The 25,894-nt window shown below is 45.8% G+C and overlaps 1 protein-coding gene across 1 annotated transcript in view; it reads left to right on the forward strand.

The window, feature by feature from the left end:
- The window catches only part of LOC141096088 (cadherin-like protein 26), a 162,892-nt gene that overhangs the window by 131,334 nt on the left and 5,664 nt on the right, over positions 1 to 25,894 (forward strand). The window contains exons 11-18 of the mRNA XM_073582494.1: positions 1,482 to 1,712; positions 5,620 to 5,841; positions 6,477 to 6,592; positions 6,794 to 6,850; positions 21,666 to 21,722; positions 21,821 to 21,910; positions 23,393 to 23,449; positions 23,642 to 23,728. Coding sequence (XP_073438595.1) covers positions 1,482 to 1,712; positions 5,620 to 5,841; positions 6,477 to 6,592; positions 6,794 to 6,850; positions 21,666 to 21,722; positions 21,821 to 21,910; positions 23,393 to 23,449; positions 23,642 to 23,728 — 917 coding nt within the window. The remainder of the gene's footprint in view (positions 1 to 1,481; positions 1,713 to 5,619; positions 5,842 to 6,476; positions 6,593 to 6,793; positions 6,851 to 21,665; positions 21,723 to 21,820; positions 21,911 to 23,392; positions 23,450 to 23,641; positions 23,729 to 25,894) is intronic.

Raw genomic sequence — 25,894 nt, forward strand, 5'->3', positions numbered from 1 at the left:
TTAGGAAGGGCAGGTTACTCAGATGTTTTCATTCATTGCCAACTGGCAGAACTCTTGAAAATGGCAAGGGAATGAAGAACTCACAAATAAAAGTACTGTATTTTCTGGTGTATAAGATGACTTTTTAACCCCTGAAAATCTTCTCAAAGGTCAGGGGTCGTCTTAGGCTAGTTTCAGACTAGCGTTTTTGCCCGCAGCGCACGGCGCCGTAAGCCCCGCCCCTGCCGCTCCCCCTCCGGTCATCTCCGCCTAGTATCACACATCGCTGCATGAAATCTGCACACCCTATCTTTAGCATAGGGTGCGCAGGCCGTGCGCTGGCTGTGTGCTAGTAGGATTTTGCGTGCGATGCGCCCTTTTGAAGGTGCGCTGACGTGCGCCGAACGCACCATGTTACATTTTGGTGCAATCGGAGCGCTGTCAAAAGGGCGCAGCACACGCAAAATCCTACTAGCGCACGGCCAGCGCACGGTCTGCACACCCTATGCTAAAGATAGGGTGTGCAGATCGCATGCAGCGATGTGCGATACTAGGCGATGACCGGAGGGGGCGCAGCAGGGGATGGGGCTTAGCGGCACCGTGCACTGCGGGCAAAAGCGCTAGTCTGAAACTAGCCTTATATGCTGGGTGTCGTCTTTAGTGAAATAAGGCGTGTGGGATACCCGGTGTATGGAAAAAAACAGAGAGCGGCCTGCACTGCTTCACTGCAGTCCTCAGTAGAGATGGGCAAACTTGAACAGTAAAGTTCCGTAGTGTTCGGGTTCGGCTCCCCGAACATCGGGTGCTTGTCGCGCAATCATGTGCATGACAGCATGGCAAACACCGCTTCTGATCGGCGGTGAAATCATCAGGATTTTTGCAGTAAATATTACGTGTTCATACTCCAAGACATGTTCTGTAAAAAGTAAGTCATAGCTGCTGTCTTCAAGAAAGAATCATTGTCATTAAAGGACTGTGTTTGATATATCGCAGCTTAAAGGGGTATTCTCAAGTTTGAAAGTTACGACCACAATTGCCCCAACTGATTCCGAGAACCGGAGCTCTGAAGAGTTCTTGATGAATGCAGCAAAGCGCACTGCCGCTCTATTCTTAATAGGAGTGCCGAAGATGACCAGAGCGCAGCAATCAGCAATCTCTGCGTGCTCTCATAAAGAATGAACGGAGTGGCAGTGCGCATGATCGACCTACACTCCATTCATCAATGGCTCTTCAGGGCTCTGGTTCTTGGGATTGGTGATGGCCTCAGCAGTCAGGTCCCCAGGTGATTGGAAATGATCCCTTATCCAGTGGATAACTTTAAAACTTGAGAATATCACTTTAAATATCTATAGATTCTCTGCAATACCAGACACCGCCATGAGTGGACCCGTTTCTGTAAAATAGCAGCCAGGTTTATCTAATGAGAATAACATATCCTCTACTTGATGCTATATCACTTTTTATGTAATCTTTAATGGAAGGTTCTCATGCAAACATTTTAGGTGATCCTGCAATGACTGGTACGGCCACCTTAATTGTTAACCTAAAGGACATTAATGACAATGTTCCAAGACTGCAAACTCCATACATAACAACCTGTGAGAAAAATGAGGACGTCGTTCTCAGCACACCCATCATCGACAAAGACCTTAAACCCTACTCTGGACCCTTCTACGTCAACGTTGCAGACAAACAACCTGAGAAGTTGCCCATCAAAATGATAGACTATGATGGTAAGAAACAGATCGCCTGGCTATATACACACACGTGTGAATGTTTGATTCCTAGACGTCTAGAGTGGGCTTTCTCCTTAGGATGGCTGTAGTTCTTTCACTGACTGATGGGTTAATATACAGTAGTAGGATTTTGATTTTTGTTGGCTGAGGGATTTGTTTAGTGGTCTTTCATCATTTGTGGGTTAATAAACTGATTCCCTGTCCTGGATCAAAGACAAAGGGTGATACCTGTAATCCATGTTACTTTTTTAGGGTCTGAAAGCTTCTAAGTAGAGTTGAGCAACTTTAGTCGGATTGGGTTTCATGAAACAAAATTTGTTTCAAATGAAACTGGTCCGACTAGGGCAAAAAAAGTCGGAGTTTTGTCCGAAACCCGACCCCAATGCAAGTCAATGGGAAATAAAAGTCGGCGAATGTCATCTGCTCAATGCCGACTTTTATTCCCCATTGACTTGCATTGGGGTCGTGTTTCGGACGAAACTCCGACTTTTTTTGCCCTAGTCGGACCAGTTTCATCTGAAACAAATTTTGTTTCATGAAACCCGATCTGACTAAAGTCGCTCAACTCTATTTCTAAGTACTCGCTGTAGATCTGCTATTTCTCCCCAAGCTCTGCACAGTAACCAATTCAATGAAGCAAATTGCATCGATTTCCTTACGTTCACACATCGTCTTTTTCAGGCAGATTTGGAGTGGGTCTGCTCAGAAACTTGCTTGAAAAAAATATCAGATTAAACATATGCATTTCTGTGTAAAAAGCCACTTGCTGTGCATATGTTCAGGCTTTTGTGAGATTTTTATCCACTTCAGGTTTCCATAGATGCCATTCAGATAAAAGAAGTAACCTGACCATTCTTCAGGCGTTTTCCGATTGGAAGAAGTTCGGTACCCTACAATAGAAAAAAAACACTAGAAAAACGGTCAACTGGTCAAAGACATCTAAAAAGTGCTTAGTAAATGACCAAACAAATACAAAAAAAAGATGCTGAACATTTACAAAACTACAGAGAAAAGCAGCAATTCCTGAAGATCGGATGAAAAAGACTCTGAGCCCGAGTCATCATTGCATTTCCAGCAGTTGTTTTTTCTTGAATACTAGAGTTGAGCAAATTTTTCAATATTTGGTTCGGCTTACAATCGCCGGCAAATATTGTTTGTGCATTATTCGCTGAACATATGCCATTGGAGTCAGTGGGAGTAGAAATGAGCAAATATGTTTGGAAGCGATCGTCAAACATAAATTCGGCACAAATAGGGTACCAATATGGCACAAATATGGCAAATCCAGATTTGGCGATCTTTTCCAAGCATATTGGCTCATGTCTTTTGAATACCTCTCAATTAGTGACTTTTTGATTTTGCGTTGGGGACTGTGCATCCGCCCCTTAGTGATTTGAATAGGGGGCGGACATGCAGTACCAATAAAAAATTTTTTAATTCAGCTTCCAAATTTTTTTGGCAGCTTTGAAAAAGAACTACTTCAGTTCGAAACGCGTTGCCTCAGCATTGGTGCAGCTTGTCTACTTTCTGTTTTTATGTCCAATAAATTTTTTTCAAAATTTGGAAGCTGAATTGAAAATTTTTTTTTGGACTTTTGGATGTGAAACTTCACGGAATTCGTGCTTTCATGCACCACTAAGCCAAGGCAGGTGAGCTGGTTTATTCAATTTTTCTGGACATACAGTACCCTACTGTGGCCACTATACAGTTGACGAAGCTGTGCAGCTCTGCCACTAAACAGTTTTAGCCATCGGAGGCGGCGCTGGGAACAGCGGGGGTGCTGAGTGTTGCACACCACTGATCAAACATTGATGACGTATCCTAAGGATTAGGCCTGGGTCACACTTACAACTACAATGTGACAAACTCACGCGAGTCTCTCGCCTTAATACCCGGCACTGCCGTTGGCTGCTCGGACCGGAGCGTTCAGCTGCATAGAAATACATAGAGCCTCACACTCCAGTCCCGAGTGCCGGCGGCAGTGCCGGGTATTGAGGCGCGAGTTTCTCGCATTGCAGTTGCAAGTGTGACCCCGGCCTTAGGATTAAAGTCCAGGACAACCCCATTAACATTATGTAAAAATTAGTATTTTAAGGGCGGAGGAAGGGAATGATAGTGACAGTAATCCTGTTGGCCTTATCCCCTGGAGTTTTCCAGAAGTGTTACTATTGTCCTTATAGTACAGTATTAGATGACTCGCAAGCAGAATTAGGTTATGTCTTCATGTCAGATGGGGTGGAGTATTGTAACTACCCCAAAAGTAACCTCCTGTCAAAAGTATATACGGACAGTCGCTGATTATACCTGCAGAGCTGGTTACCCCAAGAATGAGACACACCTACAGTACAAGCTCCTTGTCATTCCCTGGAGGCAAAAGCCCCGGTGAAGGCCATGACGAGGCCTGACACTTTCCACAGAAGTTCAGACACAGCTTAGAAATGACATGTTTCTAGGTAATATATTAGCGAGTTCTTCAACTGTTTGTTAGACAAAAGCTACAAATCAGGCCACATTCCTATGTCACTGACGCCAACAATTAATCTAATGCTGCGGTATTACAAAGATCAGAAATGTGTGCTGTGTTATGTACTGTGAAGACTTGCTAAAGCGAAGCTTCACTTATGATCAGAAAGTGTGACAGCGATCATGTCAGGCAAAAGTGAGCTGCTCACTGGTTGGCATGATGGTTCATTGGGCAGCAAGTTGGCTCAGTGGTTAGCACTGTGTCTCAATCGTTATCACCGTGGCTCAGTGGTTAGCACTGTGTCTCAATCGTTATCACCGTGGCTCAGTGGTTAGCACTGTGTCTCAATCGTTATCACCGTGGCTCAGTGGTTAGCACTGTAGTCTTGCAGTGCTGGGGTCCTTGGTTAAAATCCTACCGAGGATATGATGTGCAAGGCGTTTGTACGTTTTCCCCGTGATTGCGTGGGTTTCCTCCGGGTTCTCCGGTTTCCTCCCACACTCCAAAGACATACTGATAAGGAATCAAGATTATGAGCCCCAATGGGGACAGTGATGATGTCTGTAAAGCGCTGTGGAATATGATGGCGCTATATAAGCTAGTAAAATAAATAAACTAAAGCATCATATGGCTCAGTGAAGAGTTGTCATAGGAAGGTTGTCACAATGAGATATGTTTACATGTAAACATTTAATAAAAATGTGAATCAATCAACACAAGCTTGTTAAAGGGAATATTCCCACTTTCATAAACGGATATTGTTGGTAAATACAAGCAATTTTACCATTTGTTGCTTGTTAAAATTTTCAGCCGCTCTTGAGATACTTATAATTTTCTTTTGTTTGCAGCTCGTTGCCTTCGAGACCGACCACCCCTGCTAGACTGCAGAACATGCACAGTGCTTACAAGCTCTTTTCTATTGCACTTGTAAGCACTGTTTTGAAGCTAGCCAGTATCGCTAGAGCTCGCTGTTGCCTCCTAATCCCGGCCAGCTTCAGTGCAGTGCTTACAAGCTAGAGAGAGAACGGCTGCAACTTCTAAGCAGAAAAGCAGATTCCAAAGGCATAATCTGACAATGGCCATTTATGAAGATAGGGTTAACTCTTAGCTTTCTGACTGCAAAATAGTTTATCTAATGCGCATATTAACACTAAATTAGACTCGAGTGTGAGGGAACATTTCAGGAAAAGCCGATACACTTTGTTATATGCAGGGCCTCGGGGGCAGGGCATGACTCCTTTCTTTGGTGCATCTCCATGTGTCATGTTCTGACCCCTCAGGCCATGCATGAAGAGCAAGAAGGTTTATCATTCTTTGGCAGTCTGTTCCAATAAAAAAACATTTTTTTTTCACTCTTTACATTTTTACCACATGGCTGTTTGTTCTTGACAACCAAAGTCTCAAGAATCTCTGACAACTATACAATATTGATCTCTCCAGATGATATCCTCAAAGTGAAGAAGGAGAAAGATGCTGGTCAAGGAAACCACACATTGCATCTGGAAATCTATGACCGCCAAGGAGTGGTCTCTCTGGAGAATATCACGGTGTACGTTTGTGACTGCTTGGGTGGCGATGTCTGTATAGAAAAAATGCCAGATCCCCCAACCCTAAGTGGAAGCGCCATTGCACTGATCCTGTTGATTCCGCTATTTTTCCTCTGTGAGTAACTCTCTTTCCTATGTATTCTTTGTCCATAGAACGTTCCCACTGTTTTTGGATACCAGACTGCAGTACCTTACGCTCCCTTTAGGGGCACTGTAGGAACAATACTCTAATTCATTGTAGTTTAGAAACTGCTTTACCATGGAAAAATGTTTAATTTGCCATTTGTAAGTTCTCCAACTTGTGAATATCCAGCTCTTGTGAAACTAAAATGTCCAAATTACCCTAACAGCTGGAAATGCTAGATAGATCAGAAATGCGACTTGATTAGGATTAACAAAGCTGTATAATTTCCTTTTTTGCACTTTTCATTTTAATGGAAATAACAGATTGAGCATGATTGTTACAAGTGTCCTACTCCTAATCATGATCTGATGCATTACCAGAGCAGTCCACTAGGGGGCAGTGTTACTTCTCGCAGCCTCTGCTGACATTTCTCTGCCTTCTGTTCTGTTCCCCTATTATACAGGATATATGATATGGGATTGATGGCTGGGGGCTTTCACTCCTCACTTGTCTTTTCTTAAGATTTACTGTATTTTACCAGTCTGGTCTCTGTTCTTCTTACAGTGCCCCCTGCTGCTGCGTCTCCTGCAAGCACTCACCTTGATATTCCCTTTTCATTCATACAGTACTATGTCTCCTGCTGTGCAAGATAGAAACTAAGAAAGTCATGGTTCCTGTGGAAAATGAGCCTCTGAACTCACTGATTACGTACAATGAGGAATCTGAGAATAAGGATTGTCTGGTACAAAGTCATGTTTGTAACTGGCGACTATCTATCTATCTATCTATCTATCTATCTATCTATCTATCTATCTATCTTCTATCTATCATCTGTCTATGTATTTCAAATCTATCTATCCCATATCTATCTATCTATCTATCTATCTATCTATCTATCTATCTATCTCCTATCTAACTATTCCATCTGTGTATCTCACATTAGTCTGCAGAAGTATTGAATGGAGTAGGAAACATACCTGATGGCACAACCAACGACCAGGTAATCTGCCTGTGACTTATAGAATATATTATATAAATCTGTAATATTTATCACTTTTGTACAGAATCTATTCACTTGTATATCTAATGGTGTTTATGTCTAGAAATTTTGGGACTAGTAAGAGTCGGACTGGCCATCTGGCAATTCTGGCAAATGCCAGAAGGGCCTGTCTGGTTGTAGGCCTCCTTGTCTGCTACAATGTTAACAGAATTGGTGTTCTCAAGACACCCACACTGTTAAGAGTTGTGATGGAGCACAAAGTCCCTGACTTACCCCAGCAGGCCGTTGGTATCATTAGAAATATTGGTCGTGTAGTATATCTTGCTTTCCTTCATCCAGGGTAATATTAGTAATATATCCCATCTGGTGCTTGGGGACAGGAACAACATGGGCCTGTGTGATTTTAAATGCGAGGGCTGAATTTCAGTCACAGTAGATACCTGGGAGTAGTAGTAGGGCAGAAGCTATTAAGGTTGTACACTGGCCCAATACATGGCTATGACAAGGGCACCATATAATGCCAGTGAATGATAGATGAACCAGTTTCTAAAGTGTGTGCCACTGTGGGATCACTTTAATCGAAACAGAAATTTAGAATTTGCAGGAGTTACCCCTGTTTATGGTGGTGTACAGGGTTGGACTGGCCCACCGGAGAACGGGAGGATTCTCCAGTGGGTCCAGGCATTAACACCTGCTGGCATACAGGGCCAGCAGCTGCCTAGGGCCCCCGCTGCTCCAGTGGCCCACAGCCAGTGATGTGTCGCTAATAGCGACACACCACGCAGCTGCTATGGGGGCCCCCCCAGTGTCAGCGGATCAGCAGCGGGTGACAAGAGGCAGAAGACGGCTGCTGCGGCTAAAGCCTTTCTCCGTTACTAAAGAGAAATGAATATTCACTCTTCCCCACGCCCCAAGGGCGTGGAGAGGATATGAATATTCATTTCACTTTAATAGCGGGCAGTGTTAGCTGCAGGCTGCGGCTAATGCTGCCTGCTATCAGGCCAGGCAGACCAGGGCCCTCACTCCCCAGGGGCCCCCAGCCCATGTGGCCACTATGGAGAAGTAAGTCGGGGGTCCCGGCGCCAGCGCTGCCCCCCCCACTGCGCGCCGCAATCAACTGTATCAGCATCATAGATGCCGATAAAGTTGAAAACAGTAATGGAGGAGAGAGCGTCAGATGATGCTCCCTCTCCCATCATTCCCCTCTGTCTCTGACAGCGGGTGTGCGATGATGTCGGAGTGAGAGGGAGAGGTGAGTATTCTGTTTATATATACAGCTCTGGCAAAAATTAAGAGCCCACCACATCAAAACCCTGTCATGGGCAGCCCATTCTCCAGACCTGAACCCCATTGAAAACCTCTGGAATGTAATCGAGAGGATGGTGGATAGTCACAAGCCTTCAAACAAAGAAGAACTGCTTACATTTTTGTGCCAGAAGCAGTATGAAAGACTGGTGGCAAGCATGCCAATGCGCATGAAAGCCGTGATTAAAACTCATGGTTATTCCACAAAATATTGATTTCAGGACTCTTCCTGAGTTAAAACATTAGTATTGTTGTTTCTAAATGATTATGAACTTTGCATTATTTTAGGTCTGAAAGCACTGGGTTTTTTTTTCAATTCTGACCATTTTTCTTTGACAGAAAAATATGCAAAATGTATTGCTTGGAAATTCGGAGACATGTTGTCAGAAGTTTATAGACTAAAAGAACAATATACATTTTACTCAAAAATATACCTATAAAGAGAAAAATCAGACAAACTGAACATTTGAAAGTGGTCTCTTAATTTTGGCCAGAGCTGTGTATGTATATCAGTGTGTCCTGGTTGCATTATATCCTATGGGGGAACTGCATTATACACTGAGGGGCAGCATTATACCTTATGAGGGGGCAGCATTATACCCTATGAGGGGCAGCATTATACTCTATGAGGGGGTCCATTACACCCTATGAGGGGGTGCATTATACCCTATGAGGGGTAGCATTATACCCTATGAGGGGGTGAATTATACCCTATGAGAGGGCAGCATTATACCCTATGAGGGGGAGCAATATACCTTATGAGGGGCTACATTATATTCTATGGGGGCTGCATTATACCCTATGAGGGGGCTGCTTTATATTCTGAGGGGGCTACATTATATTCTGTGGAACGCTGCATTATACTAGATCAGGCTGGCTGCATTATACTCTCTGAGGGGGCTACATTATATTCTATGGGGGCTACATTATATTCTATGGAGGCTGCATTATATTCTATGAAGGGGACTACATTATATTCTATGAGTGGGCTACATAAAATTATATGAGGGCTGCATTATATTCTATGGAGGGCTACATTATATTCTATGGGGGCTATTTTATATTCTATGAGGGGGCTGCATTATACTATATGAGGGGGCTACATTATATTCTATGAGGGGGCTACATTATATTCTATGAGGGGGCTACATTATACTATATGAGGGGGCTACATTATATTTTATGAGGAGACTACATTATACTATATGAGGGGGCTACATTATATTCTATGAGGGAGGCTACATTATATTCTATGAGGGGGCTACATTATACTATATGAGGGGGCTACATTATATTTTATGAGGAGACTACATTATACTATATGAGGGGGCTACATTATATTCTATGAGGGGGGCTACATTATACTATATGAGGGGGCTACATTATACTATATGAGGGGGCTACACTATATTCTATGAGGAGACTACATTATACTACAGTGGGGAAAAAAAGTATTTAGTCAGTCAGCAATAGTGCAAGTTCCACCACTTAAAAAGATGAGAGGTGTCTGTAATTTACATCATAGGAAGACCTCAACTATGGGAGACAAACTGAGAAAAAAAAATCCAGAAAATCACATTGTCTGTTTTTTTTTTCATTTTATTTGCATATTATGGTGGAAAATAAGTATTTGGTCAGAAACAAAATTTCATCTCAATACTTTGTGATATATCCTTTGTTGGCAATGACAGAGGTCAAACGTTTTCTGTAAGTCTTCACAAGGTTGCCACACACTGTTGTTGGTATGTTGGCCCATTCCTCCATGCAGATCTCCTCTAGAGCAGTGATGTTTTTGGCTTTTCGCTTGGCAACACGGACTTTCAACTCCCTCCAAAGGTTTTCTATAGGGTTGAGATCTGGAGACTGGCTAGGCCACTCCAGGACCTTGAAATGCTTCTTACGTAGCCACTCCTTCGTTGCTCTGGCGGTGTGCTTTGGATCATTGTCATGTTGAAAGACCCAGCCACATTTCATCTTCAATGTCATTGCTGATGGAAGGAGGTTTGCACTCAAAATCTCACGATACATGGCCCCATTCATTCTTTCATGTACCCGGATCAGTCGTCCTGGCCCCTTTGCAGAGAAACAGCCCCAAAGCATGATGTTTCCACCACCATGCTTTACAGTAGGTATGGTGTTTGATGGATGCAACTCAGTATTCTTTTTCCTCCAAACACGACAAGTTGTGTTTCTACCAAACAGTTCTAGTTTGGTTTCATCAGACCATAGGACATTCTCCCAAAACTCCTCTGGATCATCCAAATGCTCTCTAGCAAACTTCAGACGGGCCCGGACATGTACAGGCTTAAGCAGTGGGACACGTCTGGCACTGCAGGATCTGAGTCCATGGTGGCGTAGTGTGTTACTTATGGTAGGCCTTGTTACATTGGTCCCAGCTCTCTGCAGTTCATTCACTAGGTCCCCCCGCGTGGTTCTGGGATTTTTGCTCACCGTTCTTGTGATCATTCTGACCCCACGGGGTGGGATTTTGCGTGGAGCACCAGATCGAGGGAGATTATCAGTGGTCTTGTATGTCTTCCATTTTCTAATTATTGCTCCCACAGTTGATTTCTTCACTCCAAGCTGGTTGGCTATTGCAGATTCAGTCTTCCCAGCCTGGTGCAGGGCTACAATTTTGTTTCTGGTGTCCTTTGACAGCTCTTTGGTCTTCACCATAGTGGAGTTTGGAGTCAGACTGTTTGAGGGTGTGCACAGGTGTCTTTTTATACTGATAACAAGTTTAAACAGGTGCCATTACTACAGGTAATGAGTGGAGGAAAGAGGAGACTCTTAAAGAAGAAGTTACAGGTCTGTGAGAGCCAGAAATCTTGATTGCTTGTTTCTGACCAAATACTTATTTTCCACCATAATATGCAAATAAAATGAAAAAAAAACAGACAATGTGATTTTCTGGATTTTTTGGATCTGTAATTACAGACATCACTGCTCTAGAGGAGATCTGCATGGAGGAATGGGCCAACATACCAACAACAGTGTGTGGCAACCTTGTGAAGACTTACAGAAAACGTTTGACCTCTGTCATTGCCAACAAAGGATATATCACAAAGTATTGAGATGAAATTTTGTTTCTGACCAAATACTTATTTTCCACCATAATATGCAAATAAAATGAAAAAAAAAACAGACAATGTGATTTTCTGGATTTTTTTTTCTCAGTTTGTCTCCCATAGTTGAGGTCTTCCTATGATGTAAATTACAGACACCTCTCATCTTTTTAAGTGGTGGAACTTGCACTATTGCTGACTGACTAAATACTTTTTTTCCCCACTGTATATGAGGGGGCTACATTATATTCTATGAGGGGGGCTACATTATATTCTATGAGGGGGCTACATTATACTATATGAGGGGGCTACATTATATTCTTTGAGGAGGCTACATTATACTATATGAGGGGGCTACATTATATTCTATGAGGGGGCTACATTATACTATGTGAGGGGGCTACATTACATTCTATGAGGGGGCTACATCGTTCTATATGAGGGGGCTACATTATATTCTATGAAGGGGCTACCCCAACTCCTGCTACATAATTAAGATTTGTATTACCTTATATTATACCCTGATATTAGCGCGTTTTATTGCACAATTGGTGGTCTTGTATTTATTTCTATGTAGCTACACAGTAGGCCCCAAGAATGATTTTCTCTGGTGGGCCCAAGGTGATCCAGTCCGAGGCTGGTGGTGAATGGTATCGCAGCGCTTCCATGTAGTGGAGATGTAATACCACACATAACTCATGGACAGGTGGCATGGTTTCTGGGAGAAACAGCCGTGTTTTCATTAACCTGTACAGCCTCTTTAATACGTTCAATTATTTACCAGAGCAGCAAGCGACTACAAGGAGCTGCCCACAAAGAGAGTCCCATTATCTAGAGAAAATGGCATGTTCATATATTACACAGAAACAACATTGGTGTCAATGTGAACTGTGTGTCATATTTCCTTTCACCTGTGGGGGTGCTGCAGGGAAACTGAACTTTTGCTGCTAGGTTGCTCCACAGATTTCAGCTGATCTTAGGAGCTCCCAGAAGCAGGAAATCCAGTGATTACCTTATTTAAGGGAATCCTTCTCACAAGAAGGGAATGTCAAAAATCCCTTTAAGACATGTTCCTATCTCTTGGATAGGAGGAGCTTGACTCGGCTTTCCGCCGATCCAGTACCAGAAGGTATTCGGTAAGTAGAAGTTTAAACTTTCTGCATGTTAGCATGCATGGGGAGGGGAGAGGATTAAGGAGCGAGGTGATACATTGCTTCCGCTCAGGTTGTAAGCAATTTCACAATTTCCAATGAAAATCTCAAATCAGCAAACTTGTGAATTATTCTCAGGTCTGCAGCAAAGGCTTCAGGAATAAATTTACATATTTAGAGGTAAAAGGTAGAAATAGACTCCGGTAAAAGCTGACTAATTAGAAGGAAAAAAACCCCAGCTCCTTATTTCTTATTTTTATTTTCAACAGACCAGCGAGCTCTACTGTAATCCGTTACCCCAGAGACTTCTCTAGGATTATGAGAGTTGTGGGGGAGGGGGCAGAGTAATTTATGGTAATATTGAGTAAAACGTAAAAAAATGGATCTGTTTATGCTATCATTGCAAAGGCAGGAAAGGAATTTTTAAGAGAGTTCATTAAGTAAAGCTGCAGTTTGCCAGACAGCACTCAGAAAGTTAAGGTGGATGTATAGCAATTGCTGTAGTAATCTGCTGGGGTGTCCAACGAAAAAAAAATGTTGAGAAAGCTTACGTGCATGTTTAGAAACTAGTCCCACCTTTAGGCCGGGGTCAATGCATCAATATCCAGCACTGCCAGCGGCGGTTCGGACCGGAGTGGTCAGCTGCATAGAAAGACATGCAGCCGCACACTCCGGTCCCAAGTGCCGGCGGCAGTGCCGGGTATTGAGGCGCGAGTTTCTTGCTTTGCACTCAAAAGTGTGGCCCCGGCCTTAGAGTTAGTGTAGATCAATTCGCAGGATCCACATGGCTTCATCAGTAATCTATGACAGCTGGACAAGAGCCCTGAGGAGACGCATCCTACCTGACAGCATTCATGGCTCTTATTTTGATTATCCGGCCTAGTGAGATGTCACTTGTGCATTATACATCAATGATCACATTGTGGGGAGGAGGACTCCCATGCAGTGACCGGGCAGGTACCCAGGGGAACGCCATCAGGGTTCCTGAGGGAACGATACTGGGAGAACAGTAAAGGGAGAGACTTGACTGAAGTTGTCAAGGAAACAGGGGGTGGGGCAAGGGTAAAAGGAGCAGGGGGCGCGCTGAAGTGGCAGTTGACAGAGAGCAGGATAACAGACAGGAAGCCGTGTGAGACAGAGAGGACCGAGGGAGCTGACGGTGTGTTGTGGAGAGACCGACAGGGCCCTGTGAAAGGAAAGCTACGGATTTACCGACCAGTGACACGTGAGAGCCTTGCACCGGCGGTCGCTCCCCTCATACAGTCAAATACAGCCGCCCCCGCTGTTTCCCATCCTGCTGTGACAGGTCCACGACCTCCACTGACCGCTGTGACTAGAGACTATTCCTTTACAGCGGTCAGGACACTGCCCCTCTGCCTTCTCCCACAGCTGCGGCCCTGTCATCACCGGCCCCAGGGGGCGCCACCTCGCTACAGGCGGCAGTAGATGCCCCCGTCCGGTTTGCTGAGGGACTCTGGGCAGAGACTGGTGATCGTTTACATTTAGAGACTGCGTCATCACTGCTCCCACCGGCATTGTTACTTCAGGGCCTGTTGCGCCCCATCGGCACCATTTCTTCTGGGCCTGTTGCGCCCAATCATCATCGTTTCTTCAGGGCCTGTTGCGCCCCACCATCACCGTTTCTTCAGGGCCTGTTGCACCCACTGGCATCGTTTCTTCAGGGCCTGTTGCGCCCCACTGGCATCGTTTCTTCAGGGCCTGTTGCGCCCCACCGTCATTGTTTCTTCAGGGCCTGTTGCGCCCCACTGGCATCGCTTCTTCAGGGCCTGTTGCGCCCAGTTTCATCCTGGAGTATCAAGGCGTCAAGGCAGCTGCATCAGCGACCTCTACGCGGCCACGCCTGTGAACCTGACAGACCCCTGGAAGGATAAGTTTATTATAGTAGATAAGGAGCCCCAGCGGCTACAGTTTATTTTTTTCCACAAACCACACTCAGTCTCGTGCGTCGTCACTGCATCCTGCAAACCTGCTGAACCCTGCACTTGGCGTAGTCGGCAGGACGCAGTCTCCGAGCACAGACAGTGGTGCCCCAGATCAGGGTAGAGCTGTAAACTCTACAAATGATGAGGGTCCCCGTACCAGCATATCATTGGGGGCCATGCTGAACAACCTGCCTATATTTTCCGGCTCCAATACTATGTTATGGAGCTGGACAGAGCAGATGCGGGGGCTCTTCCGGATGCACCCAATGACCCCTGATCTGGAGGCCGAGGTGGCACTCATGGCACTGGACGGGGAGGCGCGGAGGTCAGTGATGTTGAAACCTCCGGGGCACCGCAACACTTTTGAAAAAGTGTTACAGATAGTGGAACAGACCCATGGGGACCCTACTAATGTGGGAGAGTTAAGAACCCGTTTGTTTAGTCGGATGCAGGTAGAGGGGGAGACGATCACAGAGTATATGAATGTCCTCCAGGAATTGCATACGGCTATAGAAACAAAGGACGGGGTAGGGGCAGGACCTGTTGACATTACCCTACGTGACTCACTGGTGACTGGTTTGCGGGATCCATTAGTCAAACAGGCACTGCGGGAACAGATCAGAATGAATCCCCGAATAGATTTTTCAGAAGTGGGGAGTCAGGCACGTGCTCGAGAGCAGGAGCAGGGGATGGCGGTCCCCGTGGGGAAAGTCCGAGGTGTGGAGGCCTCCACGAATGTAGTCAAGGAGCCTCAGTGGGTGGAAGAAATGAAGCAAGAGCTGAAAAGTATTAAGGGCGAGTTGGCCGAAGTAAAGAGAAGAACCGAGACCGGGACTGGACAACCTAGCTTTAACCCCGGCTTCTGGGGATCACGCTCCCTGCGGGGTGGTCAACCCACACAGGACCGGTGTTTTGAGTGTGGAGAACCAGGCCACTTTGCCCGAGAGTGTCCGCGGCGTGGGAGATACTCACCCCGGCCGCCATTAAACTAAAGTGCTCCGGGCTGGGGGGACGCCGCTCGGAGCCAAAAACCACAACTAGGGGTGGTGGAAGTCCCGAAGATTTGGTAGCAAAATGCCCGGTGGTTTGGGCAGAAGTGGAGGGCCGGGCCGTCCGGTGCCTGGTGGACACGGGGTCACAAGTAACCACTATGCCCGCAATGTATTTTCAACAGAACTTCCCGGAAGCAGCAAGGCCTCAGTGGGGGCCCATGATCAGACTAGTAGCTGACAACCAACTGCCGGTCCCAGTTGACGGGGTGGTGTGGGTGCAAGTGACGCTGTGCGGTAAATCTCTTGGTCGCAGAGGGGTGGTACTGACTCAAGGAGAAGCTGATAAGCAACACCCTGTCACCCTAGGCATGAATGTTCTATGAGAGTTCGGCAACCTACTGCTCAATAACCCTACAGAGAGGATTCTGAAGCAGTGGGGTTCTCGCACAGCCCAGGGACAGGTATTCCAGCAGCTGGTCCGGGGAGCACGGGTACATCAGGACCGCCAGGAAGGCGAGGCTCTGGGTAAGGTCATCACGCCAGCGACTCCTCTGTTTGTGTTACCTCCTGGACAGACTGTGGTGGCCCTGCCCATTCGAGCCCCGATACCCTTGGAGGGCGTGGAGGTTCAGGTGGAGCCGTGTCACTCGGAGCGCTTACCTCCTGGCATACTGGTGGCCCGTTCCCTGGCTACCGTGCAAAAAGGAGCCGTCCTGGTGCGCTGCGTTAACCTTGAAGACCAAGACAACGTTCTGAAAGCACGGACTGTGCTGGCCAAACTAGTAAGGCCTTTAGAAGAAGTGCTGCCAGCTCCTGCGGTTCAATTATGAGTACACCCCGAGGATCCTTGGGAAGTAACAATACGAACCTTACAGGCCCACGAAGTCTCGGCACAAGATAAGGGCCGAAATATTTTGGAGCAGGAGCAGATGCGGGCTGAGCTTTCTGGATTAACTGCAGCCCAACTCTCACAGACAAAAACATTGCAGGGACAGTACCATGAAGTATTTGCTAGTCATGAAGACGATTTTGGGTGTACCACCACCATCACTCATGAAATCCCCACAGCAGGAGCGGCCCCTATCCGGGAATGATATCGACAGATTCTGCCACAACTCTATCAAGAGGTGAAAACTTTGCTGGCCCAAATGCTGCGAAAAGGGGTGATACGGGAAAGTCAAAGCCCCTGGGCAGCCCCAATCGTGTTGGTCCGGAAGAAAGATGGTACACTACGATTCTGTGTGGATTATCGTAAACTGAATGCTTGCACTATTAAAGACTCATGTCCACTGCCCCGCATAGAAGAATCTCTGTCAGCCTTGGGAAAAGCAACATAGTTTTCAACCCTGGACTTGGCCAATGGGTACTGGCAGGTGCCCATGACAGAAGAAGATAGAGCCAAGATGGCGTTCATATTGCCCATGGGACTGTTTGAGTTTAATAGGATGCCGTTTGGGCTGGCCAACGCCCCCGGGACTTTTCAGCGATTGATGGAGCGGTGTCTGGGAGATCTCAATTTTGAGGCTAGGTTGATCTATCTGGACGACATCATCGTCTATGACGCCACCTTTGAGGACCACCTGAAGCAGTTGGGACAGGTACTCAGCCGGTTGCAAAAGTACGGGTTGAAGATGAAGCCTCAGAAATGCCACCTATTTCCTTCTCAGATTGAGTATCTGGGTCATGTCGTTTCGGCAGAGGGTGTGAGGCCATCCCGGGAGAAGGTGGCTGCTATCCAGGAATGGCCTACCCCCGAGACGGTGAAAGATGTGCGGGCTTTTCTGGGGTTAGTCGGATATTACCGCCGCTTCGTAAAGAATTTTGCATGTCGAGCTCGAGCCCTGCATGACCTGCTGAAGGGGGCTCCCACTGGGGCCAATGGGTGAAAAATCCAGTGGCATCACCCTCAGGAAGAGGCCTTCCGAGACCTCAAGGCTGCGCTCTCGGATGCCCCAGTGTTGGCTTACGCAGATTTCTCTCAACCGTTCATCTTGCACACTGACGGGAGTCTTCACGGGCTGGGGGCTGTGTTGTCACAGGTTCAGGATGGCCGGGAGAGGGTGATCGCATATGGAAGTCACTCACTCCATGACTCCGAGCGTAACCCTGACAATTACAGCTCCTTTAAGCTCGAGCTCCTCGCAGTGGTGTGGGCTATGACGGAGAGATTCGCAGAGTAACTAGCGGGCTCCGAGGTGGTAGTGCGAACTGACAACAACCCGCTGGCTCATTTGGAAAACGCCAAATTGGGGGCTCTGGAACAGCGATGGGAAGCCCGGATGGCGAAGTACAATTATAAGATTATCTACAAAAGAGGGGCTGAGAATGTCCATGCAGATGCCTCTCCAGGATTCGACATACAACTCCAGGACAGAATCGAGACGAGGAATTAGAAGGAGAGGAAATACCATTCGCTCTCACTGCTGCCGTGCTTACAACTGACAATAAAAAAATATCTTCCTCTGAGACCCCAAGAGGCATATTGGAACATTCCCGGGATAAGTGGATAGAACAGCAAGAAGAAGACGAAGAGGTTGGCCTTCTCAGGACATTGGTCGCCGCTGGGCAATTACCCACTGACTCTCAACGGCAAAATTTGACTCAAGACCTGTTGCTTATGCTGCGACAATGGGAGAGGTTGGTTATCCGAAAGGGATTATTGTACCGTAAAGTAACATCGCAAACAACCTCAATGACGGTTTGGCAGGTGGTTACGCCCGGAGCTCAACTACACGAACTGGCTCGAGAGGCTCACAAAAAAGGTGCCCACTTTGGAGTTAAAAAGACTTTGCAATGGTTGCAACAGAAAGCTTATCACCCACACTTGCCGGCTGTTGTGGACGAAGTTTGCTGGACGTGCCGCTTATGTGAATTGGCCAACCCGCCTGCTCAGCGAGCCGCAACACAGACAATTGTGACTTCAGCACCCCTTGAGCTCCTGACGGTGGATTACCTGACCATTGGTCCCGCATTCCAGGGATACGAACACTGCCTCGTCATGGTGGATCATTTCACCAAGTTCGCTGTGGTCACCACCATTCGGGATCAGACCGCAGAGTCAGCTGCCTCCACAATTTGTAGAAACTTTATACAAGTATACGGCTGTCCTCAACGAATACATTCTGATCAGGGAGCATGTATTTTGGGAAAAGTCATGGAAGAACTACATCACCTCTATGGAATTGACAAATCCCGGACCACACTGTATCACCCGCAAGGGAATGGGGCTTGTGAACGATTTAATCGGACATTGATTCAGATGTTGCGCAATCTGGAGAGTGACAAGAAGGCCCGTTGGCCCGAATATGTTTCTGAATTAGCTTGGGTCTATAACAATAGGGTACATCGAGTGACTGGCTATACCCCCTATTCCCTGTTGTTCGGACGAGAAGGTAAAGGGATCACGGAGGTGGAGTTAGACCCCGAAGAGCCTCAGCCCTGGACTGGAGTGTCGTCTTGGGTCCGAAATCATCGTCACCGACTGCAAACTCTTCACCGAATTGTACACACCAAGCTCCGAGACAGGGAGCACGCAGGGAACAATGCAACCCCACCTCCTCACCTCCAAAGCGGTGACCGGGTGCTTGTCCTAGATCAACGCCCCCAGAACAAACTGGAGCCGCAATGGGAAGAAAGTCCTTATCGGGTCTTACGCCGTATGCATCCAGACGGACCGGTGTACGAGATATGACCTGAGAAGGATGAAACATTGCCCACTCGTATTGTGAATCGTAATATGTTACGCCCATGTACTCCGACCTGAAGCAACCGTTGCCTACCCTACATCCGTGCCGTCTTCCGTATGTTGGGACCCGGACGACGACGAAGATTGTCTCCCAGGACACAGAGGCCCTCCACTCAGTAATGAATCATCTGACACGATTAGCCCACCCGCACCAATCAGCCCACCGATGTCCACCACCCCAGACGACTCTACCCCAGTTGAACTTAGACGCTCCGAGCGGTCAACAGCCGCCAAACCCCTTGAACGATATGAGCAAGCTCAATTTATATGGCAACAAACTTTGAAGAAACCCCTACAGACCGATCTCAATAGATTAAGGCCCTCGCCCGAGGACTGGCGAGCTTACAGGGTGGGGGAGTGTGGGGAGGACTCCCATGCAGTGACCGGGCAGGTACCCAGGGGACCGCCATCAGGGTTCCTGAAGGAACGATACTGGGAGAACAGTAAAGGGAAAGAATTGACTGAAGTTGTCAGGTAAACAGGGGGCGGGCAAGGGTAAAAGGAGCAGGGGGCGCGCTGAAGTGGCAGTTGACAGAGAGCAGGACAACAGACAGGAAGCCGTGTGAGACAGAGAGGACCGAGGGAGCGGACGGTGTGTTGTGGAGAGACCGACAGGGCCCTGTGAAAGGAAAGCTATGGACTTACCGACTAGTGACACGTGAGAGCCTTGCACCGGCGGTCGCTCCCCTCATACAGTCAAATACAGCCGCCCCCGCTGTTTCCCATCCTGCTGTGACAGGTCCAATACCTCCACTGACCGCTGCAACTAGAGATTATCCCTTTACAGCGGTCAGGACACTGCCCCCCTGCCTTCTCCCACAGCTGCGGCCCTGTCATCACCGGCCCCAGGGGGCGCCACCTCGCTACAGGCGGCAGTAGAGACCCCCGTCTGGTTTGCTGAGGGACTCTGGGCAGAGACTGGTGAACGGTTACATTTAGAGACTGCATCATCACCGCGCCCACGGGCATTGATGCTTCAGGGCCTGTTGCGCCCCATCATCATCGTTTCTTCAGGGCCTGTTGCGCCCCACCGTCACCGTTTCTTCAGGGCCTGTTGCGCCCCACCGGCATCGTTTCTTCAGGGCCTGTTGCGCCCCACCGGCATCGTTTCTTCAGGGCCTGTTGCGCCCCACCGTCATCATTTCTTCAGGGCCTGTTGCGCCCCACCGGCATCGTTTCTTCAGGGCCTGTTGCGTCCAGTTTCATCCTGGAGTATCGAGGCGTCAAGGCAGCCGCATCAGCGACCTCTACGCGGCCACGCCTGTGAGCCTGACAGACCCCTGGAAGGATAAGTTTATTATAGTAGATAAGGACCCCCAGTTTGGTCATATGTGGCCTATAGCGCCCAGGGCACACCGGGTCAGTCGCATCCATAATAAGAAAGTGTTGTTAGGTTTGTTGAGTCCCTGCGTGGACTGGTTATTGTTAACCCCTTTTGTTTGCACAATATAGCCCCAGCGGCTACAGTTTATAAAAGTTGTTCCCACAAACCACACTCAGTCTCGTGCGTCGTCACTGCATCCTGCGAACCTGCTGAACCGTACAACATCACGCAGAGTCGGCTAATCAGAAGAGCTTCAGATTACGTCAAGTAATGGTTGTTCTCAGGGCTCCTGTTCAGTGCCTACAGATCACCAACGTAGCCGATGGACCAGGTCCTTTGGATCGATTCTCACCACGAGTTGATGACACCCGTTCATTTGTTTGTTGCTGGGAAAAATTATGGGGCGTCAGATGTATAAATCAGAAGACCATGTATATGTATTGAGGATATGTGTTTGGTTGTCTAACAAAATGTACCACCAGTAGTTGGCACTACTGACTTTAATTGATACTGTGTCACTTTGGAGGCATCAACTGAATAGTGCAGAAGACCCTTGTGTACTGTATGTATTGAGAGGGTTCACTCAGTTGTTAAGTTCAGGTAACTTGATGGCAACCTGGGACACCATGACTAGGTGGATGCTATTATGTCATGTCAATGCTGATGTGGGGATCTTGGTGTTCATCTTGAAGATAATAGAAGATAATATATACAGTATCTATTGATAGTCTTTAGGTAGCTTCTTTGTTTAGGTTGTTAGCAACTTAGTCCCCTATCCATCAGTAGTCAGAACTAAAGATCATACAGATATGAAGTACCTGGAGTGTCACTGGGATACAACCGAAAATCTTGTATGTGTAGTGAGGGTGTTCAGATGACTCCTTAATCCAAGCATTTGCTTAGCAACGTGTGTCACCATCAATCTCTGTGCTGGTGTGTATATCTGTGAGTGTCTACTGGTGACAAAGACCCTCCCTATCTGTTTTGGTCTATTAAAAACTCTATTTGGTCTTGAGATGAGACCCATTCTTCTTGCCTATGCCCATGGATCACTCCTGCATGAGATCAGAGGGGTTGTTAGGTCCATCTGTTACTGTCATTGTGGGGTTGCATGAGGAATGATGTTGTTGCTGTTGCTCTTGGTCCACTAACCTATTAATTACAATGTGGATGTATTGGCAGCTGGTTCTCCAGCAGAAGAGACTGCCATTGTTTTTGGAAACTTGTGTTATTGCCTGTCATACCTCCAAGATGCTTGATAATTACCAAATATTTATCTCTCACACCCAGGCATCATCAGAGGTCGTCCATAATAAGACAAAAGTGGGTCGTTCTAACAGCGTTCAGGTAAGTGTTCCTAGATTCTGAGACAGTTGTCAAGAAATTATTTTTTCTTTCAGTTGGATTAATCTCTCATTCCCTGTTTTTTTTTTGGTTTCTCACAGGTTCATTCTTTGAAAAATAAAGACAAAAACCGAGCAGGAGCAGGAACAGGAACAGGAAGTTTTGATCGATCAAACAGACGACGACATTCGGTAATTTTAAAACACCATTTTGTTTGAGGTGTAACTAGACCTAAATGCAAAATATATAGCATAGTCAGCCGCCCACGGACCATGTACCATTTAGATTACTGGTGTATTTTTTGTGGTATTTCACTCCATTACATCTGTAAAGGAGGTGTAGATGTAGCAGTCTCACCTAGGGTCTCAGATTATGAAAGGTGAAAATAAGAAATATACAAACTTGTGATTTCCAACATTCTCCAAAGAATTCTGTAGTGTCCGTTTAATTTATAACCTTCATGAATGTAAGCATTTCGTGCATACATGATAGCATGATAGCAAATAGCAGAATGCGTAGCTGCATAATAAGTAAAAGCAATCCTTGTATCCACCTATCTTAGGGCAGGTTCAGACGGCCATAGATTCTGTAGAATCCGGTAAATTATACAAATGCTACTCTGGTCAGAGTCTGATCAGAGTGTCAGCATAGTGTGATTCAATTCTTTTGGATGAGAGAAACAAAGTACACTGTGAGGAGCAGATGGAGAACAACATTTCTCCATTTTGTCAATACGTGGAAATCGTATACTCACTCGTATGACTTCCGAGTGCAGTCCGATTATTTCCACTCACTGATTGACTTACATAGCCGAGTGTGATCCGTATCAGATCAAACTCGGACATTCAGTGTTTTTTTTTCCCTCTGACTCTGTGTGAGGAAAAAATCTAACATGTGCACGGCCCTATAGACTAACATTTGTGCGATCTGTTGTTTTGTTGACCGATAATATGGTTGTTTGCATGAGCCCTTAATCGCACCCCTTAAGTGAGTTCTGTAAGATATCTATAAGATATGTCAATTCTGAAAACATTAACCCCTTCCTTATTATAATATTTGCCAAATGCATTGTTACTCTGTTGCGCTTTTTTTTTGCTCCTAGTTTCTACTTTAGAAGGAGAAGAAGTGTACGATTGTTAGTCGGCTATTTGTCCCCTATGCAGCATTCACAATAAATAATATTTTTTATCTACGGAATCAAATATATAGTTCATATGTCTGAGACACCCAGTTGAAACAGCCATTGTAGCTAATACAAACGTATGATTTATATTACCAAAACCATCCAAAATATCTAAAACTAGATGGTGGCCCGATTTTAACGCATCGGATATTCTAGAATATCTCTCTCTCTATCTCCCGACGGTGGCGTGCATCGTTTGAATTCCGCGCCAATTCGCGGCCGGACTGCGCCTGTCGCTGATTGCTCGCGGCCGGCCGGGCGTGGCCAATCAGCGACGCAGGATTTCCGCTACAAACAGAGAGACAGACAGACAGAATTAGACGATTATATAGTAGATGAATGATTTTGTTTTACAAAGATGCAAAAACAGAAGCAACTAAGACTAGAATAAAACTTCCCCATCCATGAAACCATTATGCCATAGTGACATATATCACTGCACTGGGTTTTTCTTGGTTGACCCCTGAAATGTGCATGTAATGTTTTTCAGAGCTATCACACTGGAAGAAAACAAAATTTTGAAAGAGTCAGCTCCCTGAGAATTCAGGTAAGTTTCTTTGGATCCAACGGTTTTCATGGTTGATGATATTTTAGTTTGTTCAGGGATATTCAATTTTATTACAACAATGTACTTTTATTGGTGGGTCATTAGTTAACTCTTTGGGGAACTGGGATCATTGTATTGATTTTGGCTTCATATTTTGCGCAGTGGATATTAATAGTATTGTTTTATTTTTAGAACACAAATGCTGGACATCGTACTTTAACTGGTCACAATTCTTTGCAAAGAAAACTTTCCAGGACACTGGAGACGACGCTAACAAAGGTAGAATGTTATATTAATACACTGGCAGCAGGGGGGGCGCAGACACCAGAGGGCTCTTTTGAAAAGATGGTGTATAGATCTTTTTCTCCCCAATAATTTGTCACATACTGTACTACTCTCTTATGTCTCTCTTTCTACTGAACTAAAATGTATTAACTCAATTCCTTATATGCAGTTTAAATAACAGTATGCTGCTTTTAGCAATGGGCTATTTATTCACTGGTACGTTGTGCAGCTGCACAGATTGCACAAATGGTATATGTATCCCTGTATATTTAATTTATAATCATAATTTGCAACTCTGTGTTTTACCTGCCACAGAACTGCAATAGGTTAATATGGTAGACATATGTTGTCTAACTGCCCCTAAATATTAATTCCAGCTAAGAAGCAGCTTCTATTCAGTGAATCACTTGGTTAATTAAAACAGCCATCAATGGCTCTTGGCATATACTGTAGTTTTCACATATTTAGGCCGGTTTCACACGTCCAAATAATTCCGGTATCGGAGAAAACGGTCCCGGAGCTATCCGAGTCTGTGTGGATACGTAGGCTATCCGTGTGACATCCATGTGCTGTCCATGTGTCACGTCCGTGTGCTGTCCGTGTGACATCCATGTGCTGTCCGTGTGTCACGTCCGTGTGCTGTCCGTGTGTCACGTCCGTGTGCTGTCCGTGTGAATACGTATCACTCACAAAGCTTTTGACGCACACGGATCACACACGGACTGCACACGGACACCATCCATGTGCGGTATGTGTTTTCACGGACCCATTGACTTGTATGGGTCCATGTGATCCGTGCTGTTGCACAAAAATGGACATGTCAGCGTATTTTGCACACGGACACATGGTCCGTTAAAACACGCTGATATGTGCATAGACCCATTCATTAGAATGGGTCTATGTGTGTCAGTGTCTCCGGTACGTGAGAAAACTGTCACTACACGTACCAGAGCCACTGACATGTGAAACTGCCCTTACTTGTATGGAGTAACTGAAGACCCCATTACAGTCCCCTGGCTGCTAAAGAATTAAATATAAGGAGGCATATAACATTTTTCCATGATATCTAAATAGAAGGGAAGTCTATGCTGGGAGCCTTAACATTTTCCTCTTGAAAAAACTCTCTACATTGTACCCTGTAACCTTGTTTATATAGATGTCTTGTGCATAACTTTATAATATTTCTGCATATACAAATATTTTGTTTAACTTTTATCTCATAAATGATTTGTTCCCTGTTTAAAAAAAAGAGATGTTCCAGCTATGTTGGCGCAGGGCCACCAGTGATATGTCATGTGAGCGCTGCAGTGCTCATGCTTCTCTCTGCCAAAATCCAGACCTCCAAGAGAGATGTGTTTGCTGCAGCCCATTATCAGCCCCTGATTGGCTGAAGTGCTTATGTGGCATAATATCAAGGGACTACAGTATTTAGGAAGGGATTGTCCATATAGTGGATAGCCCCTTTAATATCTCAAATTTATATATAGTAATAGTATGAGTCTAACATGCAATCATTCAAATTTTCTGGCATAGTACTTACAAAAGGAATTTTATACTGAGGGCATTTGGAGCCATGGTGCAAATCTCTTGAGGCACTTCGAATGCTATGTTACCAAATCAAACAATATTTAGTCTCACTAATCATTAGAAATCAGTGTTGCCACAGCATCAGGTCGCAGTCCTGAAGTGATGTACAGTATTTCAGCAGTTATAAAGCACTAATTTTCCCCTGAATGACAGTTCTTGCTTTATCTCAGTTGCAGACTTCTCACTTCTAGCCTGCCTTATTTCCTCACATGGAGTAACTGCAGACCCCATTACTGTCCCCTTGCTGCTTCTAAATATTGAGAAAAGCAAGTGCATTGTCACATGGAACATTTTATCACTAAACGAAAGAAAACAAAGATAGAATGTTAGCCCCGAGAGTGCCTGTGGAGAAATCCTGCAGTTGTCATAGATGCCTTTGATCTATACTGCACACACCTTTATCATATTTCTTTACATATAATTATTGTGCCTTCTTATTTTTTTTTTAAACCTTACTTTCTCACATGTTAGGCTCAATTCAGGCCACTTAGAGATCCTTATCATTTGACATCCTTAAACCTCCCTGTGTCTGAAAATTAAAATATTTACTTACTAAGTCATCTACAAAATACT

The sequence above is a fragment of the Dendrobates tinctorius genome, unplaced genomic scaffold (genome assembly GCF_039654945.1).
Source record: "Dendrobates tinctorius isolate UK_male_01 unplaced genomic scaffold, ASM3965494v1 ptg000071l, whole genome shotgun sequence".
Classification (NCBI taxonomy): Eukaryota; Metazoa; Chordata; class Amphibia; order Anura; family Dendrobatidae; genus Dendrobates; species Dendrobates tinctorius.